Source organism: Vombatus ursinus, unplaced genomic scaffold (genome assembly GCF_900497805.2).
Source record: "Vombatus ursinus unplaced genomic scaffold, bare-nosed wombat genome assembly UNPS02014813.1, whole genome shotgun sequence".
In the NCBI taxonomy this organism is placed as follows: domain Eukaryota; kingdom Metazoa; phylum Chordata; class Mammalia; order Diprotodontia; family Vombatidae; genus Vombatus; species Vombatus ursinus.
Genome location: NW_020954591.1, coordinates 36,128,503 through 36,151,663, shown reverse-complemented (window position 1 = coordinate 36,151,663; position 23,161 = coordinate 36,128,503). Strand labels below are relative to the sequence as shown.

General features: G+C 40.2%; 2 protein-coding genes across 4 annotated transcripts in view; one reads left to right on the top strand and one right to left on the bottom strand.

Annotated features, from left to right (window-relative positions):
* Positions 1-1,357: 1,357 nt before the first annotated feature.
* Positions 1,358-7,543, top strand: TBRG1 (transforming growth factor beta regulator 1). The gene is made up of 9 exons (XM_027877582.1): positions 1,358-1,599; positions 2,372-2,442; positions 3,928-4,163; positions 4,600-4,736; positions 5,002-5,148; positions 5,751-5,848; positions 6,000-6,110; positions 6,388-6,530; positions 7,202-7,543. The coding sequence occupies exons 1-9, from the start codon at positions 1,450-1,452 to the stop codon at positions 7,330-7,332; spliced, it is 1,224 nt and encodes a 407-aa protein (XP_027733383.1). The 5' UTR covers positions 1,358-1,449; the 3' UTR covers positions 7,333-7,543.
* A 1,362-nt stretch (positions 7,544-8,905) lies between these two features.
* The window catches only part of SIAE (sialic acid acetylesterase), a 44,479-nt gene continuing 30,223 nt past the window's right edge, over positions 8,906-23,161 (bottom strand). For all 3 annotated transcript variants that reach the window (XM_027877581.1, XM_027877579.1, XM_027877580.1), the window contains 3 exons: positions 12,060-12,214; positions 11,278-11,473; positions 8,906-9,385 (listed from right to left, as the gene is read on the bottom strand). In XM_027877581.1, coding sequence (XP_027733382.1) covers positions 9,167-9,385; positions 11,278-11,473; positions 12,060-12,214 — 570 coding nt within the window. In that variant the 3' untranslated portion in view covers positions 8,906-9,166. The remainder of the gene's footprint in view (positions 9,386-11,277; positions 11,474-12,059; positions 12,215-23,161) is intronic.

The following is a 23,161-nucleotide window of genomic DNA, read 5'->3' as shown; positions in this document are numbered from 1 at the left end:
GGCAGTGTTTTTTTTTAATTTGCTATTTTTATTTTTTAAATTAAGCATTTTTAAAATTTATCTATCCTTCCCATTATCATCCCTCGACCTATAAGCAAGTTAAAAAGGAAAAGAAAAATCAAGCCCTTAATATATAGCTTCAGGGTTGAACTAAACAAATTCCCACATTAGCCAAGTCTAAATTACGTCTCTGTCAGGAGGTGAATGTCATTTCATCTTCATTCTCTTGGACTCCTGATTTATCATTAGGTCCTATTCTAAAACTGGTCTCCTAGTTTTGCTCAATCACTCTGCAGCAGTTTTTCCCAGTGTTCTAGAACACTCAAACTGTACGATTTGGGGGTGTTTTTTTTCATAGCTGGTAATAATCCCTACAGACAAAAATTCCAAAAACTAATCTAGAAAGTTAGAGTAATCAGGCTAATGAAATCACAGTGGAGCTACTTAACTTTGTTCAAGTCAGGACACCACTGCCAGGCCTCAGTTTATTCATCTGAGGACGTTGTCCAGCTCTGTTCATCGGATTCTGTATCATACATAGTCGGGTATAGCGAGCTGCTCACAACTGCAGCGGGTTCCACTAGCTCTGCACCCCACTTCCACCTTGTTTTTGAGTTTTTCATCGCCCAATAAAGTTCTAGAGCTAACCTCGGGCTCATAGCAGCTTTTTCTCATTAATCCGGGGACACCGGAGTGTTTTGTGACTGTCATATCTTATTTTGACTGATGAAATCCCAGTTCGGGCACTTTCCCCAGCCTTGTGTTCAAATATATGTGAACTGTTCACAAGTTCTGGATACCAAATACAGGGCAGCTTAACCACCCTAATACTTTGGGGACCCCCTTCTATGTCAGATGAGGTCAGAGACTTAGATCTTTGATCCACGATGTTTGACCCCAAAAGGACTGGGGAGGATAGACGGCCCAAGGTCTAGGGGCAGGGCCCAGGGTCTAGACAGAAATCTGTGGGGGGAGGGGCGGGAGACGAGGCGGGCGAGGGAGGGGCCGCCCTCCCGGGCTCCGACAACCCATCCTGGGGCATGGGTCCTCCCCGCCTTCCCATCTGCAGTTCTCGGCCTCGGAAGGAGAGCTGCGGTTCCCATCCGCGGCCGCGCAACCGCAGATCCCACGTGCCACCGCCAACTGTCCGCTCCAAGGTCGCCGAGCCAGCCTCGCGGGCCTCAGCCGCCAGGGGGCGCATGCATTCCGGGCAGCAAACGTCACTTCCTCTAAGTCCTGGTCCCTTCCGGTGACTGCGGGACCCGGAAGCGCAGAGCCGGAACTGTACAGAGGGCCTGGGCAGCTGTTTTCGGGCCCCTCGCGGCCTCTACGGACTCGGAGCCGGTAAGCCGTTCTCTCCTCCTTCACTCGGGGGCAGAAGCCGATGCCGCGAGCCCAGGGGGGGCCTCCGGAACGCGCTCTCTGGAGCCCCGGCGGCCGAGCCGGGTCATGAGCCTCCTGGACGGCTTCGCCTCCTCTCCTCTATCCCCGCTGCAAGCGAGCAAGCCCAGGATGAAAAAGCCCCCAAAGAAGAGTCAGAACGAGAAGTACCGACTGAAGTATCTCCGGCTGCGGAAGGCAGCCAAGGCCACGGTGTTTGTGAGTCCTCCTGCCCACGGCGTCCAGTCCCCGCCAGGCCCAGCCGCCCCACCTCCCAGAACAAAGCTCCTTGTCCCAAAGATGAACCTCTGAGTTTTCTCTCAAGAACTCGCTTCCCTGCAAAAGTCCCATCCTTTTCCAAAAGCTGGGGCATTTGGCAGGTCACACTATTTTATTTATCGTGGGGAGTGAAAATCTGGTGACAACTCCCCATGATATTCTGTGTCCCACTCCTTTTTTCATCCTACCGAAAGGTTCCAAACTTTTTTTCCTAGAAATTTGAAAAAGAGATACGGAAATGGATTTATTTAATGTAAGATGTTGAGTTTTGTTTTGTTGCTTCTCTAAGTGTTCTTCCTAAGGCCTGGGAGCAGCTGGAGTACCCTTGAGCAACTAGGTTCGTGAAATGCTTTGTTATTTGAGGTCTACTACACTCCAAAAAGTCACCGCACCTGGAGGACTGTAGGAAATGGCAGAGCCTCATGAAACAGACTTAAGCTTTAGTTACATTATTCTGGCGTTCACATATTAAAGGTTTGAACAGATACCTTGCTGTGAATACCTTCTAAGGGTCTCATTGTAGAACTCTTCCTTGTCTGTCACCCAATAGGGAACCTTGTTCCCGTTTTCTCCTTAAGCTTCAGTAGATGCCCCAGCCATGAAAATTTAAATAACATCCCATACCTTTAACCATATTTCTTAACTTCCTGGCTTGTACCTTTTATTCCTGATTCTGCTTAAGTGATGATGCTTTTCAAAATTTTTCCTAAAGGAAAATGCAGCTATTTGTGATGAAATTGCCCGCCTGGAGGAAAAGTTTATCAAAGCAAAAGAAGAAAGAAGGTGAGTCAGCTACATTTCATGGTTACAAACCACATTTTTAGTGGGTTATACAGAATGATCTAAGATTTTTTTTTTCCTCTGGGACTTGAGTACATGGCAGAAGACCCTAGGCATATAGGCTTTTCTTGAATAGTGAGTCAGTTTTCAACAAGCATTTATTAAGCTCTAGTGCCAAAAACTGCTAAACTCTGGAGATACAAAGAACGTAAGTTCTGCTCTTGAGAAGATCATATTCTAATGCTAGAGACAACAGGCAAAAATTGTACCTACAAAGGTGTATGTTGTGTAAATGGAAGGTAATCTTGGGGTTGGGGGCAGGGGCAGAGGGAGGAGCAGTAGAAAAGACCTCCTGCAGAAGGTGGCATTTGAATTGAATCTTGATTAAAACCAGGGAAACCAAGAGACAGAAGAGGAGAGAGACAATTCCAGACACTGGGAACAGTAGTGGAAAGGCACAGAATCAAGAGATAGTGTCATATGTGAGGAACATAAGGAGGCCAGTGTCACTGATCGGAGAGTAAAGGAGCCAGGTTGTGGAAGACTTTAAAAGCCAAACACAGGACTTTATATTTGATCCTAGAGATAATTGGGAACCACTAGAGTTGATTTGGTAGAGAATATAAATAAGTATACTCTGACTAGGAGACTGAAGCATAAAGAGACCATAGTATTCACGTAACAAATATTTGTTGAGTGCTTCTTGTTCGGTCCTGTCTGGCCGTTCATGACCCCACTTGGGGTTTTGTTGGCGAAGATACTGGAGTAGTTTACCATTTCCTTCTCCAGCCCATTTTACAGAGGAGAAACTGAGGCAAACAGGGTTAAGTGACTTGCCCAGGGTCACACATCTAGTAAGTATCTGAGAGCAGATTTGAACTCAAGTCTTCCATATTCCAGGCCCAGTACCTAGCTGCCCTGTTGAGTGCCTCATAACATGTAAATCTCTACGTTGTAGGGAATACAAAGATATGGTCCCTGCCCCTCAAGAATTAACATGTCTGAAGGAATCCTAGGGACAAAGGGGAGAGGGGCTGATCACCTATTGCTGACTTTTTTAATCTTTTGGATCTTCTGTGGGGCTGTACCTTATCTCTAGTATCAGTCTCCTTCCCTTCCCCCCACCCACCTACCCCATATAATACTAATAGCTCATAGAAGGTCTTAAGGTTTACAAAGCATGTACCCAACAACCCTTTGAGGTAGGTAGTTCAAATACTATTATTCTTTGATTACAGATGAAGAAACTACTCTGAGAGGTGATATATTAACCTAAGTCCCATAGTTAGTTAAAAGCAGAGCTGGGATTTGAATCCAGATCTTCTGACTGCAGAGCCAGTGCTCTTTCTACTATATAAGGTTGACATTGTTGTACACAATTCTAGTATTCTCTAGTGCCTAAAGTTCAAATGTAACTTTGAGAAAATAAAGCATACACCATACCTATATCTTTTTTTGTTTTGTTTTGCCCCTTCACCACCATATAAGGTACCTCCTGAAAAAACTACTCCAGCTGCAAACTCTGACTGAAGGGGGCGAGACCCAGACTGTAGCAAACACCCACAATTCTAACCTCCCTTTGAGTTATGGTGTGGCCACTTCCGTGGGTCCCATTCAAGGAGCTGGACCTGTTCCTGTATCCAGCTCTGTGGTTGAAGAACCATTTGGGAAGAAACCCAAGAAGGAAAAAAAAGAAAAAGGAAAAGAAAACAACAAAGTGGAAGGTACTTTACCTAAGGATGTCAGTCTACCATTTTTCTCACACATTCATAGCAGATACCCGACACTGTGACTAGTGTCTACATACTACCACCAAAACACCTTAGAACTGATGGGAAGAAATTCAGATTAGACATAAAGAAAAAAAGCTGGGCTCCCATCTCTTTTGGATAGAGAGTTACAGTCCTTAGAGAATAGATCACTTTTAGAAAAACTCTTCTGGCTTTCCAAATTTTAGATAATGAAATTGAAGCTCTCGTTGATTATGACAAGTTGTTGGTTATGACAATGAATTAGTAAGGACACTAAGGGCCTGAGGAGAAATCAGTGCCCAAGCAATATGTAGAGCCAGAAAACTTTTCTGTAGCTTCCACATGTAAGTTCTGCCCCTTTCCTCAGTACAAGGGGCCTAAAGTGGGTGACCCTAGGTTTGCGTTTCAGTTCTGAAGAAAGCATCCAAGAAAAAGAAAATGGAGGGAGGTGCTCGCAAGCTGGTTCAGCCCATTGCCCTGGATCCCTCAGGACGGCCTGTGTTTCCCATCGGACTAGGGGGTCTAACAGTTTATAGCCTAGGGGAGGTGAGTGAGACCAGTGGTGGGTAGAAAGGGTGATCAGCTAAATTTGGGAATGGGATTAAATGTCAGTGAGAATTTCTGGTCTGTTCCCATTAGCAAGTAACCCCTTGCCAATCCATACCATTCCTAGAAAACTAGTCCCTAGGAGACCAAGTCAGTTTTCTATATACACACACTCCAGGGATATGAGTCACTATTTGTCAGGTCCAGGTGGCCCTGAGTTATGACCAAAAATCTTGTGGGGGTGGGGGGGTCCTTTTTACTATAGATCATCACTGATCGACCTGGCTTCCACGATGAAGGCGCTCTCTATCCTGTGGGTTTCTGCAGTACCCGAGTGTATGCCAGTATGAAGTGCCCAGACGAGAAGTGTTTGTACACCTGTCAAATCAAGGATGGTGGTATGCAGCCCCAGGTACTAGCTCTTCTAGGAATACATATATATATATATATATATACCTGTAGCTACAGTGAGTGTTCAAAGTATGGCCTGCCACTTTAAGAAGCTCAGGGCCACATAGGGTCAGGAGTAGTTTGACCCACTTGGACCTCATGGTGGGCTATGAAAGAAACTAAGCTGGAATATATAACTCCTAACCCTCTTTTCCATTTTTCTGCATAAAGCACAGATATGGTATTGTCCAATTTCCCAATCATCACTATTTCCTGGACCCAGGTTTTAAATTCTTAAACTTCGTTGACCAGTTTTTACTTAGGTTAAAACTATGAGATTGAGTGGAGGGTCTGAACTTTGCTGGAGTGCTGGGAATATACCAAGCGTGCCTGACCACTCTAAAAAATTAATGGTCCACAAACCAGCTGAGCCTTCCCAGGTATATCTGGGTCCTTATCTTGTCCTGTGGCCATCCTTTGAGAGAAGCATTCTTACCCAGTGTCCATTGTGAGGTAGAGTAGCTCCAGATTCCACAGTGAGGTATATTTACAAGAGTAGCATGATTTGTATTTTCGCCCTCCTTGGGAAATCTACCTGAACTACTCCATCATCATTTTTCCCAGTTTGAAATTGTGCCTGAGGATGACCCTGAGAATGCCATTGTGGGCTCTTCTGCAAATGCCTGTCATTCTGAACTACTCAAGACCATCAGTGCAGCTCGGTGAGTTAGCCCACTGGTGGGCAAAATAGAATGTATTGGAACAGTGAGGCATTTTTCTTTGCTCTCAGCTCTGGACTGAGGTCTTATTTCCTATCTCTTGGATCTTTGTCCTCTTGAATAGGCTATTCCAATTTTTCCCCTTGCTATTTAGGGGGAAGCTACTTCCCAATGTACTTCCATCTGGAGCTGATTTCTTTGGGTTTTCTCATCCAACCATCCACAACCTGATCCAGAGTTGTCCAGGAGCTCGGAAATGTGTCAAGTGAGTGTGGCCACATCCACTTTCCTAAGTGAGCAAGAACTATAGCAGTCAATTGACCAGAGAATCTAAGGCTAAACTAGGACTCTAAATATGCCAGTCTTTTTCTTTTATCTACAATAGGTAATATAGTGGGGTAGGGAGTATCCAGATGTACTGAAGGGATACGGATCTGGATGTTGAAGGATGTTCATAAAAACATAGTACCCAAATGTATAATAAAATTGTTAGGGGAACAGAGATCGTATTGCTCACAAGAATGCTCCCTCTGATCCTACAGTTACCAATGGGTGAAGTTTGATGTGTATAAACCTGGGGATGGTCAGGTCCCGCAGGGGCTGCCAGACAATGATGCAACTATGAGCTTTGAGGCCTTTCAGAGACAGGCCTTTGAAGAAGATCACAATGATCCCATTCTCCCAGGTAACTTCTCTCACTTTTGTTTTTCTTGTTGAAATTATCAAACTTTCACCCACCCTATCGCTCTGCCCATAGTTTGGCATCATATAAGCAAAAGCTTTGTATGGTATGAACTGAAAGTAGAGTCAAGTCTTAGGTGATAGAATTTACTGCTTTGAGCGGCTTTCTAGCACAGTTGCTAGAATTAGCATCTCAGTCCCAAGGATCTAAGGAAAACTGTTCCCTGTCAATTTTCCTGAGATACTGCCAAGGAAGGGCATTGAAAACCTCAGTCTCTGTAACAAATGAACGAGCTAAAGATATTTAGGGATTGGTTCTGGTTCTGCCTTTTTGGACTGTCTCGCCACAAATGCACAGCATCATATTCTTTACATAATTGAGCCTGGTCAAACAGCATAGTCTACATTAGAGCCCTTATCTAAGGAGCTAGAGGACTAAATTCGAATTATGCTGTTGCCTATAATTCACTGTGACCTTAATTGTCCCTTCACATCTCGGGCCCTTAGCTTCTTCCTATATAAAAAACAGCCCTCTGTACTACACTGGGAAGACAGTCCTGACAAAATGAAGTGAAGGATGTAAGAGAATTGATTGCAAAGGCCTATTTTACCTATGTTACCAGAATTGTGACCTGGCATTCCCAGATAGCAGTAGAATTTATATTGTTTTTCCAGGATCTCTGGATCTCCCAGGGCTCCAGCCTGCATCATTTGTGTCATCTTATCAGCCCATGTTCCTGACACATGAGCCCCTGCCAGCCACCCACCTACAGCACATTAAGTCTCCATCCCAGTCCTCAGACTGAACAAGGCAGCAGAGATTTACCAGGCTTTTCATGGTGACATTTTTTAAGTTAAGATAAAACTTAAACATACGAAAGTAGCAGAACCCACCTACGATGATGGAAGCATTAACATCCTTTATCATTGTATCATAGAAGATCTCTTGGCAATGATTTTACCTGGTAAAAGACTTTGACTGTTTTTATCTTTTGTAATAAACTTTTCTTGTCATTCCTTCTTTGTTTTCAAAATGTTGTAATCAGGATCTCACTTTCCTGCAGTTGCTGCTGCTTCTGCCTAAGGCTAAAGTGAATTCCTCTCCTTCACGTAATTCATTTTGCTAAAGCTCATGTTACAGAAAAAGATAATGATTCTGATTTGGCAAGGCTAACAGCTTATCAGCTAGTTATCTATATATTGATCTGAATTCTTCCTTTGGCCCAAATTACTACCTCATTTTTATGGTAAGACTTCATTGAAAGCGAGAGCCTTACACATAGAGGCAAGAGAAGTCTGGCCCATGCTTAGTCAGCAGTTTCCTTATCTCTTCTGCCACTTCCCTAGAGACAGTACTGAAAGTCTGAGCTTTGATCACCCCGTCCAAGCTCCGGCTTCTTGGTTCCTAGACTACATTCTGTTCTAGACATCACTAGGTACTGACAAGAATGGTTTCCTAGGTCTCGCTGCATGAGCTAACTAGTCTCGAGCCTCCACTGCCTACTCCAAACTTCTTACAGCAGCCCTACAGATTTACCCTCTTAACAATCCCGATAGCCAACAGCCATTGATCCCTGTGTATTCCACACACTCTGTTTATTCTGAACACCACCAAATAAGATGGGATACTTATCCTATTTCAGTAGTACAATTTCTGCTAAAAAGGTTAGGAATAAATATAGTATTCTGTCAATCATCAGATTGCTTTAAATAGTACTTGATAAAACCTGGCTTAATAAGGTTTTAAGTTAACTAGTAATATAAGAAGTATCTAATCTATGGTTTGAACAGGGTAGTAGAAAGAACATTATATTTGGAATCAGAAGACCTGGGTTCAAACCCCACCTGATTTGCTATGTGACTATGGGCAGCTTCACAATTTCTTCATCTGTAAAACACGGATGATACAAGGGTTATAAGGAAAGTATTTTATAAATCTTAAAAGCACCACATAAGTTGATATAAAGCATAGATTCCTAATAAAGTAGGCAGATATAAGAAAAAAAACACCCTAGGATTACCAAAATAACTTTATTTTTATATTGCTTATCATCTTAAAGATTTGCCTTCTTTTAGAAATATAATATACAAAAACCCAAAATTTAGAGACAGAAAAAATAGGTGATAATTTTGCTTTAAAGCAAATCATTTTTCTTAAACACTGGGCTTTCCTACAGCATTTAAATTTAGAACAGTGCCTCCCAAACTATTTCTCACAATGTGAATGTGAAAAACTTTCATGAGAAAACATCAATACTAGTGATACTTTCTACCTAAAATATTAAATTTGCTCAGTTCTGGCTGGTGGTTTTTTTGTTTTTGTTTTTGTTGTTGTTTAAGGTAGTCGGGGTTAAGTGACTTACCCAGGAACATACAGCTAGTAAGTGTCTGAGGCCAGATTTGAACTCAGGTTCTCCTGACTCCAAGGCCAGTGCTCAATCCACTGTGCCACCTCAGTGCTTCTCTGGCTAACTTCTTAAAGGTTCCACCCATGATTGTTTATAGAAAACCAGACCAGAATTTAAGACCTGAGCATTTCATCCAGGATCTAATAAAAACTAAATTAAAATGAAATCTCAACCCAAATCAATTATTCTTTTTCATTCCTTTTCCTTCCCAAATTTTGCACAGCCAGGAGTCTTAACTTGGAATGACTATGATGAATGGTGGGGCTGGCAGGGCACTGCTAGGATTGTAAATGGGACACTGTTTGTATTCACATGGCCACGTAGTCCAGGCATAGCGGAGAGCAGTCACAGTGCCATAACAGGAATCAATTTTAAGGGCTAGAGTCTGGGAGGAGGAGTTGCCCATAGGGACTGGAATCCACTTACACTGATGGTTATTGCAGCATGAGATCTGAAACAAGAACAGAACCAGTCAGATAATCAGATTTCGTCAGGTCCGACAGGTTTCAAGAAATCCCCAAAGACTAGGGCTAGTTGTCCACCCAGTAATAACAGAGGAGAGAAGAGTAGCTCCTGGTCAAGAACGCATTTCTTACATTAACTAGGAATACAAAGCAAGAAGAGAAACAAATCTTTATAGTTAAAACAACTAGAATACTCTATCCCTGGTGCATTACACAGTACTTGGCATAGTCAGTGTTTTTCATTCATCCAAAAATAAAAGTCTGGAGCAGAGGCCACCACTATTGACTAGCTAGCACCAATGGGTAATATCTAGCAAAGCTTTCATATTCAAGGTCTCAGGAATCTCAGGCAGGTGCTAAGAATGTAATTTTGGAAGTGACCCTGCTATATAAATCAAGGAAGAAGTATATATATCACAGAAGAAAATTTAAGGATAGCTTCTTATGACAGCAAACAATTGCAGTCTCTGGTTGCTTCTTAAGGAACTAAAAAAGGGATAAGGAAGGAAGCACTGGAAAACAAGGAACCTTCTTTAGGTAGTAGACTTAAGTCCCCAACTAAGGAGACTGATAGCATTGACACATAATAAATAAGCTAAAGATCAGTCTTGACCAAAACCTGTGGTTCCTAGTAAATGAGAGGATCTAAGATGAACAAAGATCACCTGGACATCACACCTAAGTCAAAAGTAGCCTTCACAAATCGTGGTCTTATCACCAAGAATTTATTGAAACACCTGATATGTTGTTAGCTACACTGTGCTAAATACTCAAGATATAAGGACAAAAATGACAAGTCTCTGACCTCAAAAAGAGCATGGGGAGGGGGGTGAGACAACCTAAACACAGGTGAGGCTATCTAGGTGGATGAAAGCCAAATATGAGCAGCTGGCACAAACAGTAATGATGACTGTGGCTCCAGAGGTGGGCAAACAAAATTTCTGTGTTGACAGAGTTTACTCTGCATTTGGCATCTTCCATTTTCCCTTCAACCTTTTCCCCCATGTTTTAGTACTTCCGTCTGTGTAGGCTCATAGGGAAGAGGAAACCTTAGAGGTCATATAGTCTAAACCCCTTATTTTGCAGATGAGGAAACTGAGGCCCAGAGAAGTTAAGTGATTTGCTCAAGATCAAACAATAAATTATAAAGTTGGAATTTGAACCCAGGGCCTTGGCCTCCAAATCTAACCTTTTCATCTTCACTACTACCTCCTCCAAAGAGTACCCTATATGCCAAAATTAACTCTTCCTTCATCAAAGCCTCCACATCCCTAGGCTAGTTATGGGAGGAAAAAAAAAATGTGACAAACTGAAAAAAAAACATTCTGCAATTCCAAAAAAAGTGGATTTAGAATCTGAACACCTAGGTTCAAATCCTAATTGCTATCTACTGTGTGGCCTTGGACAAATCACTTCATCTCTGGGTGTCTGTTTCCTGCAACTGTAAATGCTATGACTAATTGTATACTAAGATATAGCTAGCTAATTGTCAAAGCATAAGGACATTTGCATTTTAAAAGAGGACCTGATTAACACAAAATAATCACTAATAAAATTTTAAACTATCAGAGTCAGTCAAAGCATGAGGTTAATATTCCAAAGTCAGGAGTGCCTTTAGGTACATGACCTATACAAAGCTCATTACAATATCACAGAGAAAGTAAGACTAGTTTACATATGACCCCATTTTCTATTGTTTCCCTCCTATAAGATTTGCCTTCAATTTGTTACATGTTCAGCTTGCTAATATTTGTCACATATGTTGTACATTTCACTCTTGCTAATAGTCCTGACCCACAGAAATGTTACAATTAAATATACAGGACTCTGAGACCCTTGGTGAGTTTGTCAGATCTCCATTTGTTTTCCTATGCCTCACCTCATAGATCTTGTCATCCTGCTTCTGCACTTGGATTTTCTGGTGGTATTCAAGTTTGAGAAGTTCCTTGTCAGCTAAGATTTCTATCTTTTCAGGCAACGGACCCTGAAAAGGAAGCATCTTCTCTCCATAAGCTACAGCACGGGCCCCCAAATGCAATCTGTAGGCCACAGTCTGTTTATCTCTAGGGTGAATGCTATAAGAAAGAACATGGAAAGGAATACAGGTTTAAAGAATTCAATGAGCTAAAAAAATAAACATCTACAGCATTTTCCAAATAGGACATAGTTGGTTGGATCTACTGGGCAGTCATCTGTAGCTCAAGACTGTTAAGCACAATTATGGTGAGTGGGATCCAAAAGGTGTGGCTTGGTGCCCTTTCTCCTTAAACTGATGGATGGCACTGAACTGAGGTGACAGAAAGATTTTATAGTAAACTCAGGTGAGGCCTCAAGCTCCCTCTCACCAAAAATTATGACTGCTCCTTGAACAGGTACATTTCGGTTCAGGTATCAAAGTAACTAGAGGGTCCTAGTTTCAACAAAGAGATTCATCTAGGTCAGCTGCTCCCCTAGGTGTTCCCCACCCCTAACCTCCCCCTCTAACCTAAAGCTATCTGGTTTCTGACTCATATTACATTATAGTTTCCCATTTCCCCCACAACATCCTCTTTCCCAGACAGCCCTGGGCCCATTACTCTTCTTTTTTCAAAATGAACACTGGTGGCCATGCTTCAGGACAAAATGCTCACACATTATTCAAGCCAAGTCCAAAACTTGTACCTCCCAAAAGGAGAATCTCTGTCACAGAGGTCCATTGCCACAGCCATGAAGGTATTGGGCATCCTCACATTGGGGACATAGCCAAGATCAGCTGTTTGATGCCAACGGACTCTTGGGAATCCATAATCCTCCTCCTTAGACATAGTTGTAGATAACTAAAGAAGAAAAACAATGTTCAAAGTAACATCCTAGGATTTACAAACTGATAATCTTTTCCCCACTAGAAGGACTCTTTCTTATGTGACTTCTCATTCAACTGTTATCACTGAGTTAGGTAGTTTGGAGGATGTAAAGTATAAGATATGGTCCCTTCTGTATGATTAAATGCCCAACAAAAGGTACAGACGGTGCTATGAGTTTCAAAGAAAGCAGAGGTCACTTGGGATAGAGTAGAGAAGGAAGACATCATAGAAGAATCACAGAATCAAGGAATTTTAGAGTTGGAAGGGTTTGGGGGGGCTACCTTAGTCCATCTCATAACCCTCCTTTACCTGCCCAAGAATGCCCAATACAGCATCCCTCATATGATCATCTGGCCTCTGCTTTGAACACTTTCCACCATTTTTGGACAGCTCTACTAAGTAAGAAGTTAGTCCTAATCTTAAGCCTAAAAGTGCGCTTTATAGCTTTATAGCAATAAATTGCCATTTATTGTTCCTAGTTTTGCTGTCTCAAGCCAAACAGACCAAATATAAATCCCTCTTTCATATGACAGCCCTTCAAGTATTTTAAAACAATATTTAATTTTTTTTATCTTCTCCATGCTAAACATTCTTAGTTCCTCCAACTGATCTTTACATGGCATGGACTCAAAGCCTGTCTTCATCCTAGTTACTCTCCAGATGCTCTCAGTCATCAAACTATGGCACCCAGACCTGAATATAATACTTAAAATGTGGCCTAACCAAACTTATAGAGGAAATCTTTATTACCTCCTTACTCCTAAGAGATAGGACTCTTCAATGTCCAAAGCCATTTTGGGCCATTTTGGATGCCTTATCTATCACACTGCTGACATATCTTGAGTTTACTGTGGACTAAAACTCCAGATCTTTTTCAGACAAACTACCTTCTAACCATGGCTTTCCCATCTTGTAATTGTGAATTTTACTTTTCAATACAAATGTAAGATTTAACATTTATCTCCACTGAGTTTTATCTTATTAGATTCAAACCAATGCTCTAAGCCTGTCAAGACATTTTTGGATCCTAGTTCTGTCCCAGCTTTGTCATTTGCAAATTTGATAAACGTGTCATCTATGCTTTTACCCAAATGTTAAACAGAATAGGGCCAAGCAGAGATCCCTGGGATACACTGGAGACCTGCTAAGTTGTCTTTGAACCAATAAATCTATACAAGCACTTATTAGATGCCCACTATGTGTCAGACATTGTGCCAAGTACTGGAGATACAAAAGCAAAAATGAAATAGTCCCTATCCTCAGGGAGTTTTTATTCTAACAATTACTCTTTAAGTCTAGACTTTTAACTAGAGTTCTGATTCCATCTAAATTGTATTGTCATCTAGTTACTTCTAGCTCTCTTTTCCACAAGAATAGGAAGAGATAATTTATCAAGTACTCTGCTAAAATCTAGGTAAGCTATATATGTGAGATGCTGTGAGATAGATATGTGTGTGTTTATACACACACACACACACACACACACAGATTTATATATATACACAAGGCGCTTGTAACATATAGAAATAAACATAAAGAACATAACATAACAATAACATAAAGAAATTCTGGAAGAGAGGGTGATCATTAGGGTAGCGAAGAATGGGGTGACAGGAAAGAGCATCACCAACTGGAGTGATCAGAAAGATCCTATGGAAGAAGTGGCTGTCGTCTCAGGAGTCAACTCCACAAAGCTTTCCGTAATCCCTCCAGTTAATGCTTTCCTCTCTCAAAAATTACCATCTGTTTCTTTACCTGTGTCCATCAAGCACCAGCCTCCTGACTTTGGGGTAAGTGGAGAAAATGCCATTACATCCTGGCAGGTCTCCTGCCTCCCATGGGAAGAGGAGAAATGCCATTCCATCAAGCACTGAACCTCTCCCTTCTAAGGAAGGTAAGAAAGGCCATTCTATCAAAGTCTTTAGCCTCGTTTCCTGCCTTTGGAGAAGGGGACTAACACCATTCCTTCATTTCTCAGCACAAATCTGCTCACCTGAATTTCCTAAAGCCCTGAAAGGACTCCTTCCTAAGGCCAAAGCCCTATAGACAATGAAAACTTGGTTAAAATTATTAACAAACTCCACAGTCATACCCTTGTGAAACTCCTACTGTCATCATTCAAACCCTATTTTCTGTCCCCATTGCCTGACTCCCAGTCCTTTAACCCAGCTGTCTCCCCATACACACACACACACACACACACACACACACACACAATATGCCCTACTCTAAAGCTACCCATCCATCCTTCCCCATGTGCTCTTTGGAATTTATGTCTCATAGTTTTACATTTTGTTTTCATCTTAAATCTTTTCCTTTCCCACTACAACTTCTATCACTGAGGCCGGGCTCTGTCTTGATGATACAACCTCCCTGGCCTTGCACTTTCAGGTGGGTATGTTGGAATATTTCTTGCTCCCCATTGCCACTTCCAAGTTCGCCCTCTTGTAACTCATTCAGTAACCTCTCCTCTGAAGTTCATTCAATCCCCATCTACTGCCCAATCAAAATGCTGGTAGCTGTTGAACTGACCTTCAGCACACTGCCCCCTTTCTTTCTTCAATGAGTTCAGTGCTTGACTCACAATCTTTCTCTCCTCAACTCTAGCCCTCATACTAGGGAATTTAAACATTCATGTTGATATGCCCTCAAACACCCCAATCTTACGTTTCCTCAATTTAATCATTTCATATAACTTATTCCTCCACCCCACCTCATTTCCAGTTCTTTGACTTTGCTCATACTAATCACCCTTCTGCAATACTTGCTTCCCTTCTTCAATTATCATCTCTATGCCAGTAATTCTCAGACCTACTTTTCCAGCCATAACCCTGTCTCCTGACCTGCAGACTCACTTCCCCAGCTGCCTTTTAAATATCTCAAACCGGATGTCCTGTAGACATCTTAAACTCAATATACCCAAAACTAAATTCATTGTCTTCTCCACCCCCCACCCCAAACCATCTTCTCTTCCTAACTTCCTTATCGTTGTTAAAGGTACCACCATCTCCCAGTCACTTATCCAATCTGTTGCCAAATCCTGTTGATTTTATCTCTCACATTCACCCCCCTCTCTCATGTGACACTGCCAATACCCTCACGCAAGCCCTCATCACCTCACACCTGGACTATTGCAATAGCCTATTGGTTGGTCCCCCTGCTTCATGTGTCTCCCCACTTCAGTCCTTCCTCTACTGTCAAATTAATACTCCTAAAGAGCAGATTTAACCATGTCTCTCACACACACACACACACACACACACTCACTCAATAAAATCCAGTAGCTCCCTGTCACCTCCAAGATAAAATAAAAAATCTTATGTTTGGCACTTTAAAAGCCCTTTTGATCGCCTTCTACCTTTCCAGTCTTCTTACACTTTACTCCCCACCATGTACTCTGCAATCCAGTGACTCTGGCCTCCTTGTAGTTCCTTGAACATACTCCAGACTCTGGGCATTTTCATTGACTGTCCCTCATGCCTGAAATATTCTTCCCTCTTCATTTCTGCCTCCTGCTTTCCTTGGCTTACTTCATCTCATCCTCTAAAGAAGCCTTTCCTGATCCCCCTTTATGCTAGTGCCTTAATTTCAACTTATCTTATATATATCTTGTCTCTACATAGTTGTTTTCATGTTGTTTTTCCCAACAGACTGTAAACTTTTCAAAAGCAGAAATTATCTTTTACCTTTCTTTGTATCCTGTGTGTATTCTTTAATGCTTGCATTACTTTATTCCTCCCCTCCAGCACCATCTTGTTAGTAAAATATTTTATATTTAAATTACAATGCTAGTATACCAGTTTCAACCCCACTGGACAATCTCCCTGATGCATTAACCATAATGTTCTAATCAGTATTTGTTAGATCAAGTCATAATCAGTAACAAAACCTGCATTTCTTATGTCCCCAACATCTGACCATACTGCCTCAATTCCATTTCTCCTCTTATCTGCCCATCCACAAAAACTACATCATAAAAGGAAAGTACACAGTCATGTACTCTCCTCTTTTTTTTACTCTGCCCAGTAATCATCTGAAACCATCCCTGCAAATATGAGGCAAATCGGAGTTGTCTGCCACTCTCAGTCAGAAAGAAAATTGAGAGTCCCTAGAAAACTACTGAGGATCTCTTTATATTATATGGGTATAGAGATGGTCCCACCTTTCTTATAGAAATGAATTAGATCACAAGTCAGCATGGATACTATCAGGAAGCATAGTTAAACCATGATATATAATGTTTAGTTGTTCGTTTTTGTTTTTGCTTTTTTCCCCACTACTGAAAAGCTATAAAACTAAACTCTGTGAAAACCAGGAAATCCAAGTCTGAAGGTGCTGTGAGTGATGATGGTCCCAGGACTGTACCCCTAGATGGGAAATTCACAGCAAGGATTCAAGCTCTACGTCTTAACTATTCTATCAGCCATAGTAGGGATAAGAAGAGCAGCACTCTCAGGCCTTTTCAGCCTGTAACCTAATTGGGACAAACACTGTTGTTGGTACCTCTAAGCTACTCTGAGCACCCTGATCTTCACTGCTTCAGGTCAAGCCCAGAGTTAAGTAAATTAAGACTGAGGAAATATTTTCTTATTCCAAAGACACCCCTGTCTCTACAGTCACCCACACACACCTAGACTATAATCATTCCTGCTAAGCATTTGGCCCTAGCCAAATAAGTTATCACACAACTTTACTTGCAGAAAACAGGAGATGCTGCAATGAATTCCTACCCTTGATTCTCCATAATATACCTCCATTACACTACTATAGTCTAGCCACAGGGAGGCACCAGCTCCTCTGCTTCTGGAGCCAAAAGGACATTTTCTCAAGCCTAGACATTAAAGGTCCTGCCCATACTATAAAGATCAGTTAAGGTATTGTTGCTTTCCATAATAAAAGTCCATCAAAGTGTACAAATGGCTACATTAGGGAGGACCCACATAAATAACAACTATATTTTGTCAGTATGAAAGCCTCCCCAATTCCCAAAGGTATGGGATTTCCTAAAGTTTAAACCCTTAAACTTCCTTAAATCTTAAGAAGCCAAGTTGGCTTCATGTGAGGATGAAAATTGGAATGTAGATGCAATTGCAGGAAGTGAATTATTTAAGAGAAAAGTAAGAATGGAACAGTGATAGTTCCAGAAGATCAAAAATAAGAAGCAACAGGGACAGCCAAGCACAAACAAGTCAGTCACAAGGCAAAACCAAGAACTGGTTTTGTTTCAGGTTTTTCCTGACCTGTCACAGATTTACTGCAGGAAAGAAGACTAATGTATGGGAAAATGATAGCACATGCCATCAGGTAAGAAGGAATATCCCTATGCAGAATCTGAAGGATCAAAACTATTTATATAATATTCCAGAATATGGAACATAGAATGATGGGATTTTGATACTGAGAGAAATCTGGCTACCTAATAAAATTCATTTTACAGATGAGCAACTGCTCAACCACTGTTGCCCTCACTAATACCCTAGATTAGCACTGTACTATACAGACAGTTCTTGCTTTACTAAATTGGCATTATACAAATATACTTTACATAAAGAATTCTGAAAGAAATCCACATTCCAAAAAAACACTTATGTTAACTTCAGCATACAGTACTGTGCTCTCTCTCTGCTCCTGCCCCTCAGCTCACCACTCTGAGCACCCCCATCACCACCAAAATAAAAAAGCCTAAAAAAAAACCCTCTAAGTGAAAGTAGAAGAATCAAAGAGTGAAGAGACCGCCACCACCAGCAGACTGGGGGGTGGAGGGTTGCCTTGAGATCTCCATTGCTGAGAGTGGAGACCTTTGCTCCCCCATCCCTCGTGAGGCCCCCTGTGTCTGTCTTCTCCCCATTAGTAGGCAAATTAGTATTACATAAAAGCCTCTTTATGTAGAGGTCTGCAGAACAGCCAACTCACGTAAAGCAAGCACTGTATGTAGTAGAAAGAAAACTAAATGTGGAGTCCAAGGTCGTGAGTGCAAATCCCAGCTCTGCCACTTACTATTCATGTAAGATCTGCCGTGCAAGGGCCCTGAAGTATCTGAGCCTGTTTCCTCATTTGTAAAATAAGGCGGGTGAACTCTATCTCTGAGGCCCTGCTAGCTCTGCAGCTGGAATCCTCCCCATCCCAATGCTAAATTGTCCGGCATACTATGACCAGCTTAATTTTCCTTAAAAACTGCTTTTATCATATCACCCTGATGTAAAACCTCTATGACTCTTTATTGACTATAAGACAAAGTAAAAAATTTTTAACCTGGCATTCAAGGCCATCAACAATGTGACCTCTACCTTTCCAGCCTCTCTTGATACTCCCTTCATTTTTAAGCCAAACTTGTTTATTCCCTTGTACCCAAAACATGCCTCATTCATTTCTACTTCCACATTTTTGTCCATTTTGTTTTCCCAGTCTAGAATAGAAAACCAATTTTACCTTCTCCCCATTTATCTGTTTTACACATCCCCTCTAAAGTCCAGTTCAGATCCAATCCTCCATGAAACATTCCCTAACCATTTTTGACTATCCTAAAAAGCCCTCCTTTCTTCTGAACTTCTATATCAATTACTATCTATAATATTCACTTGTACTTATATGCTACTATTCTATTATCTTTTAAGTTCATTTCCTATATTCCTAAATAAAATATAAGCTCCCTAACATGTCACCTTTCTGTATCCCCTGTTCACTGCACAGTAATGTTACAATAATATTCAAATTATATTAAGTATTATTTTATATTAAATATTCAAATGAAGTATAAAAAGGTTAAGTGATTTATCCAAGGACCCCTAACTATTATGACAGAGCTAGGACTAGCACCCAAGTCTCCTAAACTCCCAGGCCAATGCTCTTTCCAAAAGCCAATAAGAGTAATTATTTATTGGCATGACATCCAGTTATGCTGTTCGCCTGATTCAGATCCTAGGGATTAAAATCTCTAATGTACATATATATGACTTGAGGGAGAAGTACATGGGTAAACCAAGTCTTAGACAGCCAGGTGGCATGGTGGATAGAGTGCTGGGCCTGGGGTCAGGAAGACTCATCTTTGTGAGTTCAAATCTAGGTTCATACACTTAGTAGCAGTGTGACTCTGGACAAGTCACTTAACCCTATTTGACTCAGTTTCTTCATCTGTAAAATGAACTGCAGAAGGAGATGGCAAACCACTCCAGTATCTTTGCCAAGAAATCCCCAAATGAGGTCACAAAGAGTCAGACATAACTGAAACTCAACAACAACAACAAAGTGTAACTACAATATCCAAAACTAGTGACAAGAGTTTAGACTAGTACTTTCAAGTGAACAGAACTGTGGTCCAAGTCAAAATGAATGTAAGGAAGGAATGGAAAAAGAACATACAGGAAATTTAAGTGTAAGGAGGATCTATAAAAAGAAATCATTCTCCAAAAAAAGGATGTTGTGAAATAGAACAAAAGAGATTGGAAGATGGTGAGAAAAACAACACTGTGAGATCCATTGGAATAAAGTCTAATTCAGACATTAATTCTAGTCTTTTTATATATCTTATGTCTGGTTACCATCAACGATGTATGGGTTTCTCTGTTGAGATTTTTTCCACCTCTTTATAGAATAATAAGATTAATAAGGTTGGAAGACAGTTGGCATACATATTTCCCAGCCAACAAGGACTAGGAAGGATGAACATCAAACTTTTTTTGATTGATATTTCTGTTTTAACTTTGATAAAGGCAAAGAAGAAAGTGAGGGAAAATGTTCAGGTTCCATCTGGCCCATTTGAAACTGAGGTGGGAGGTTTCAGATTCCTTGAAAATAAAAAGGATCTTGGAAAAAAGGCTATAAAAAGGAGGTGATGAAAAAAGCTTGTATAACAATCAGATGTCCTCAATAAGCTCAAGAACATTCCAGCATACAGAAAATGGACACTGCAGGGTATTAAGTATACGCAGGCTAGATCCTCAAATTATTGGACAATTAAGACCCAAGACATAAAACTGACCTTGGAGAAGAAATAGAAATTTCATTCATGGTCCTAGTGATCCTGTAATTCTTTGAGGGGGACAGTATGTTCAATAAAATTGAGACTACTCAAAAACAATCCCCTCAAGTAGATTAGAAATCAAACCAAGCAGGAATCCTTTGGCCAGGGAAATGATCCGGGCCCAAAACAGACTTCCCAAGGCAGCTACAAGCTCCCAGGTCTAGTCTTGAAGACTAGAGTCAAAAGAGTCCCACTATGTCAAATATTCACACCATAGATAGGAAGGTAATTTAAGTGTCTTACATGTTTTACCCCAAATAGATAACCAACAACCCTCAGATGCATAACCTCATATATTACTAAGTAAGATATTTAAGTTACACTGGAAAATTGAGTGCTGAAAACAGGAGGGAAAAAAACCATAAAGAAACACTGCATGTATAAAGTAAAGCTGAGATGTATGCAGAAAACAGCTTTTGGCAAAATACAACACCCATTTCTGTTAAAAAATGCTACAAAGCATAGAAATAAATGGAGCTTTCCTTAAAATGGTAAGTAGTATCTATCTAAAATCAAGAGCAAATACTATCAGTAATGAGGATAAGCTAGAAGCCTTTCCACTAAGATCAAGGGTGAGGCAAGGATGTCTATCATCATCATTACACTTCAATACAGTAGTGTACTAGAAATGTTAGCTATAGAAATAAGACCTCAATAAAAGAAATTGAAGGAATAGGCATAGACAAAGAGGAAAGAAAACTATCACTTTTAGCCGATGATATGATTTACTTAGAGAACTCTAGATAGTCAACTAAAAAACTAATGAAAACAACAACTTCGGTAAAATTGCAGGATATAAAATAAACCCACACAAATCATCTACATTTCTTTATATCACCAATAAAACCCAGCAGGAAGAGATGGAAAGATAGATTTAAATTCCATTTAAAATAACTATGGATAGTATAAAATACTTGGTAACCTAGCTGCCAAGACACGTACAGGAACTACAAGAACACAATTACAAAACATTCTTCTTACAAATACATATCTAAATAACTGGAGAAATATTACTTGCTCGTGTAGGGTTAAGTCAATATAATAAAAATGACAACATGACTTAATTTACTTATTCAGTGTCATACTAAACAAACTACCAAAGAATTACCTTATAGAGCTACAAAAGTAACAACAAAATTCATCTGGAGGAACAAAAGATCAAGAATATCAATGAAAGGGTATCAATGGGGAGTAAGGGGGAATGGGAATCTGAGATCCGGTCCTAGAAGTAACATCTCAAACTATGCTACAAAGCTGTAATCATCAAAACAATTTGGTACCAGGTAAGAAATAGAAAGGTAGAAAAATGGAATAGATTAGGTACACAACATACAGAAACAAATGAGCACAGCAATGTAGTATTAGAAAAACCCAAAGATCCCAGGTATTGGGGCAAGAACTCACTATTCAACAAAGACTGGGAAAACTAGAAAGCAACCTAAGAGAAACTAGACCAATAGAGCAATATGTAGACAAATATCTCATAACATCTACCAACATAAGCTCAAAATGGGTACATGATTTAGACATAAAGGGTGCTGTCAAAAGCAAATTAGTGGAGCATGGAAGAAATTATCTGTCAGGTCCATGAATAGGGAAAGACTTCATGAGCAAACAAAAGATAGGGAGGTTCAATGGCAGTAAAATGAGTCATTTTGATTAAATAAAATTTAAAAGTTTTTACACAAAGACCATGCAGCTAAAATTAGGACAAGAAAAAAATCTTTGTAGCAAGTTTATCTGATAAAAGTCTTGTTTCTAAAATATATATGGTAGTAAGTCAAATTTATAAGAAAAGGAGCCATTCCCAAAATAAAAAGTCAAGGATACAAATAAGTAGCTTTCAGAGAAATTTAAGCTATTAATAGTGAGATGGAAAAATGCTCTAAATCACTAATAATTACAGAAATACAAATTAAAACAACTCTGAGGTACCACTCTGTACTCATCAGATTGGCAAAGATGACAAAAAAGAAAAATTAAAAATCCTGGAAAGGCTGTGGGAAAACAGGTACACTAATGCACTGTTGGTGGAACTATGAATTAGTCTAACCATTCTGGAAAGCAATTTGGAACTATGCCTAAAAAGCAATTAAATTACACATACCCTTTGACCCAGCAATACCACTACTAAGTCTATATCCTTTAAACAGGGAAAGGCCTTACGTATACCAAAATATTTATAGTAGCTATTTTTATGGTGTCAAAGAATTGTAAACTTAGGGAATGCCCATCGATTGGGGAATTTCTAGCTGAACAAGTTATGGTATATGAATGATAGAATATTACTGTGGTATAAGAAATGATGAATGGGATGGTTTCAGAAAAACATCAGATTTGTATGAACCTATGCAAAATGAAGTGAATCAAGCCAGCCTAACAGTTTATACAATAAATTGTAAAGATAATCAATTTTAAGCAACCCTAATCAACACAATGACCTGACACAATTCCAAAGGACTCAAGATAAAACATACTATCCACCTCCAAATAGATCTGATGGACTCATATTACAGACTGAAGCCTATGTTGCTCTCTTTCTTTCTTTTTCTTTATTTTTATTGGATATGGCTAACATAGGAATTAATTTTGCATGACTATACAAATTTGTAATTGGAAAAAATTTTTAAATAAAGTAAAGCTGGAAAACCTTGAGGAAAAAGAAGTAATCTAGTTATCCTATTTAGAAACTGCTACTCAAAGGGTGTATGTTTTACAAGGGAGGAGAAACAACTTATTCAAATGAAAGTGAACAAGTGAAAATTAAAATATTAAGGAACACTAATTATGGGATAACCAAAAGCAAGAACTTTCTTGGGAAAAAATAGAAATATCTAGCAATCAAGTATCTTCTTGTTAAAGAAAAAAGATTTTATATATATAAGTATATACATATATAT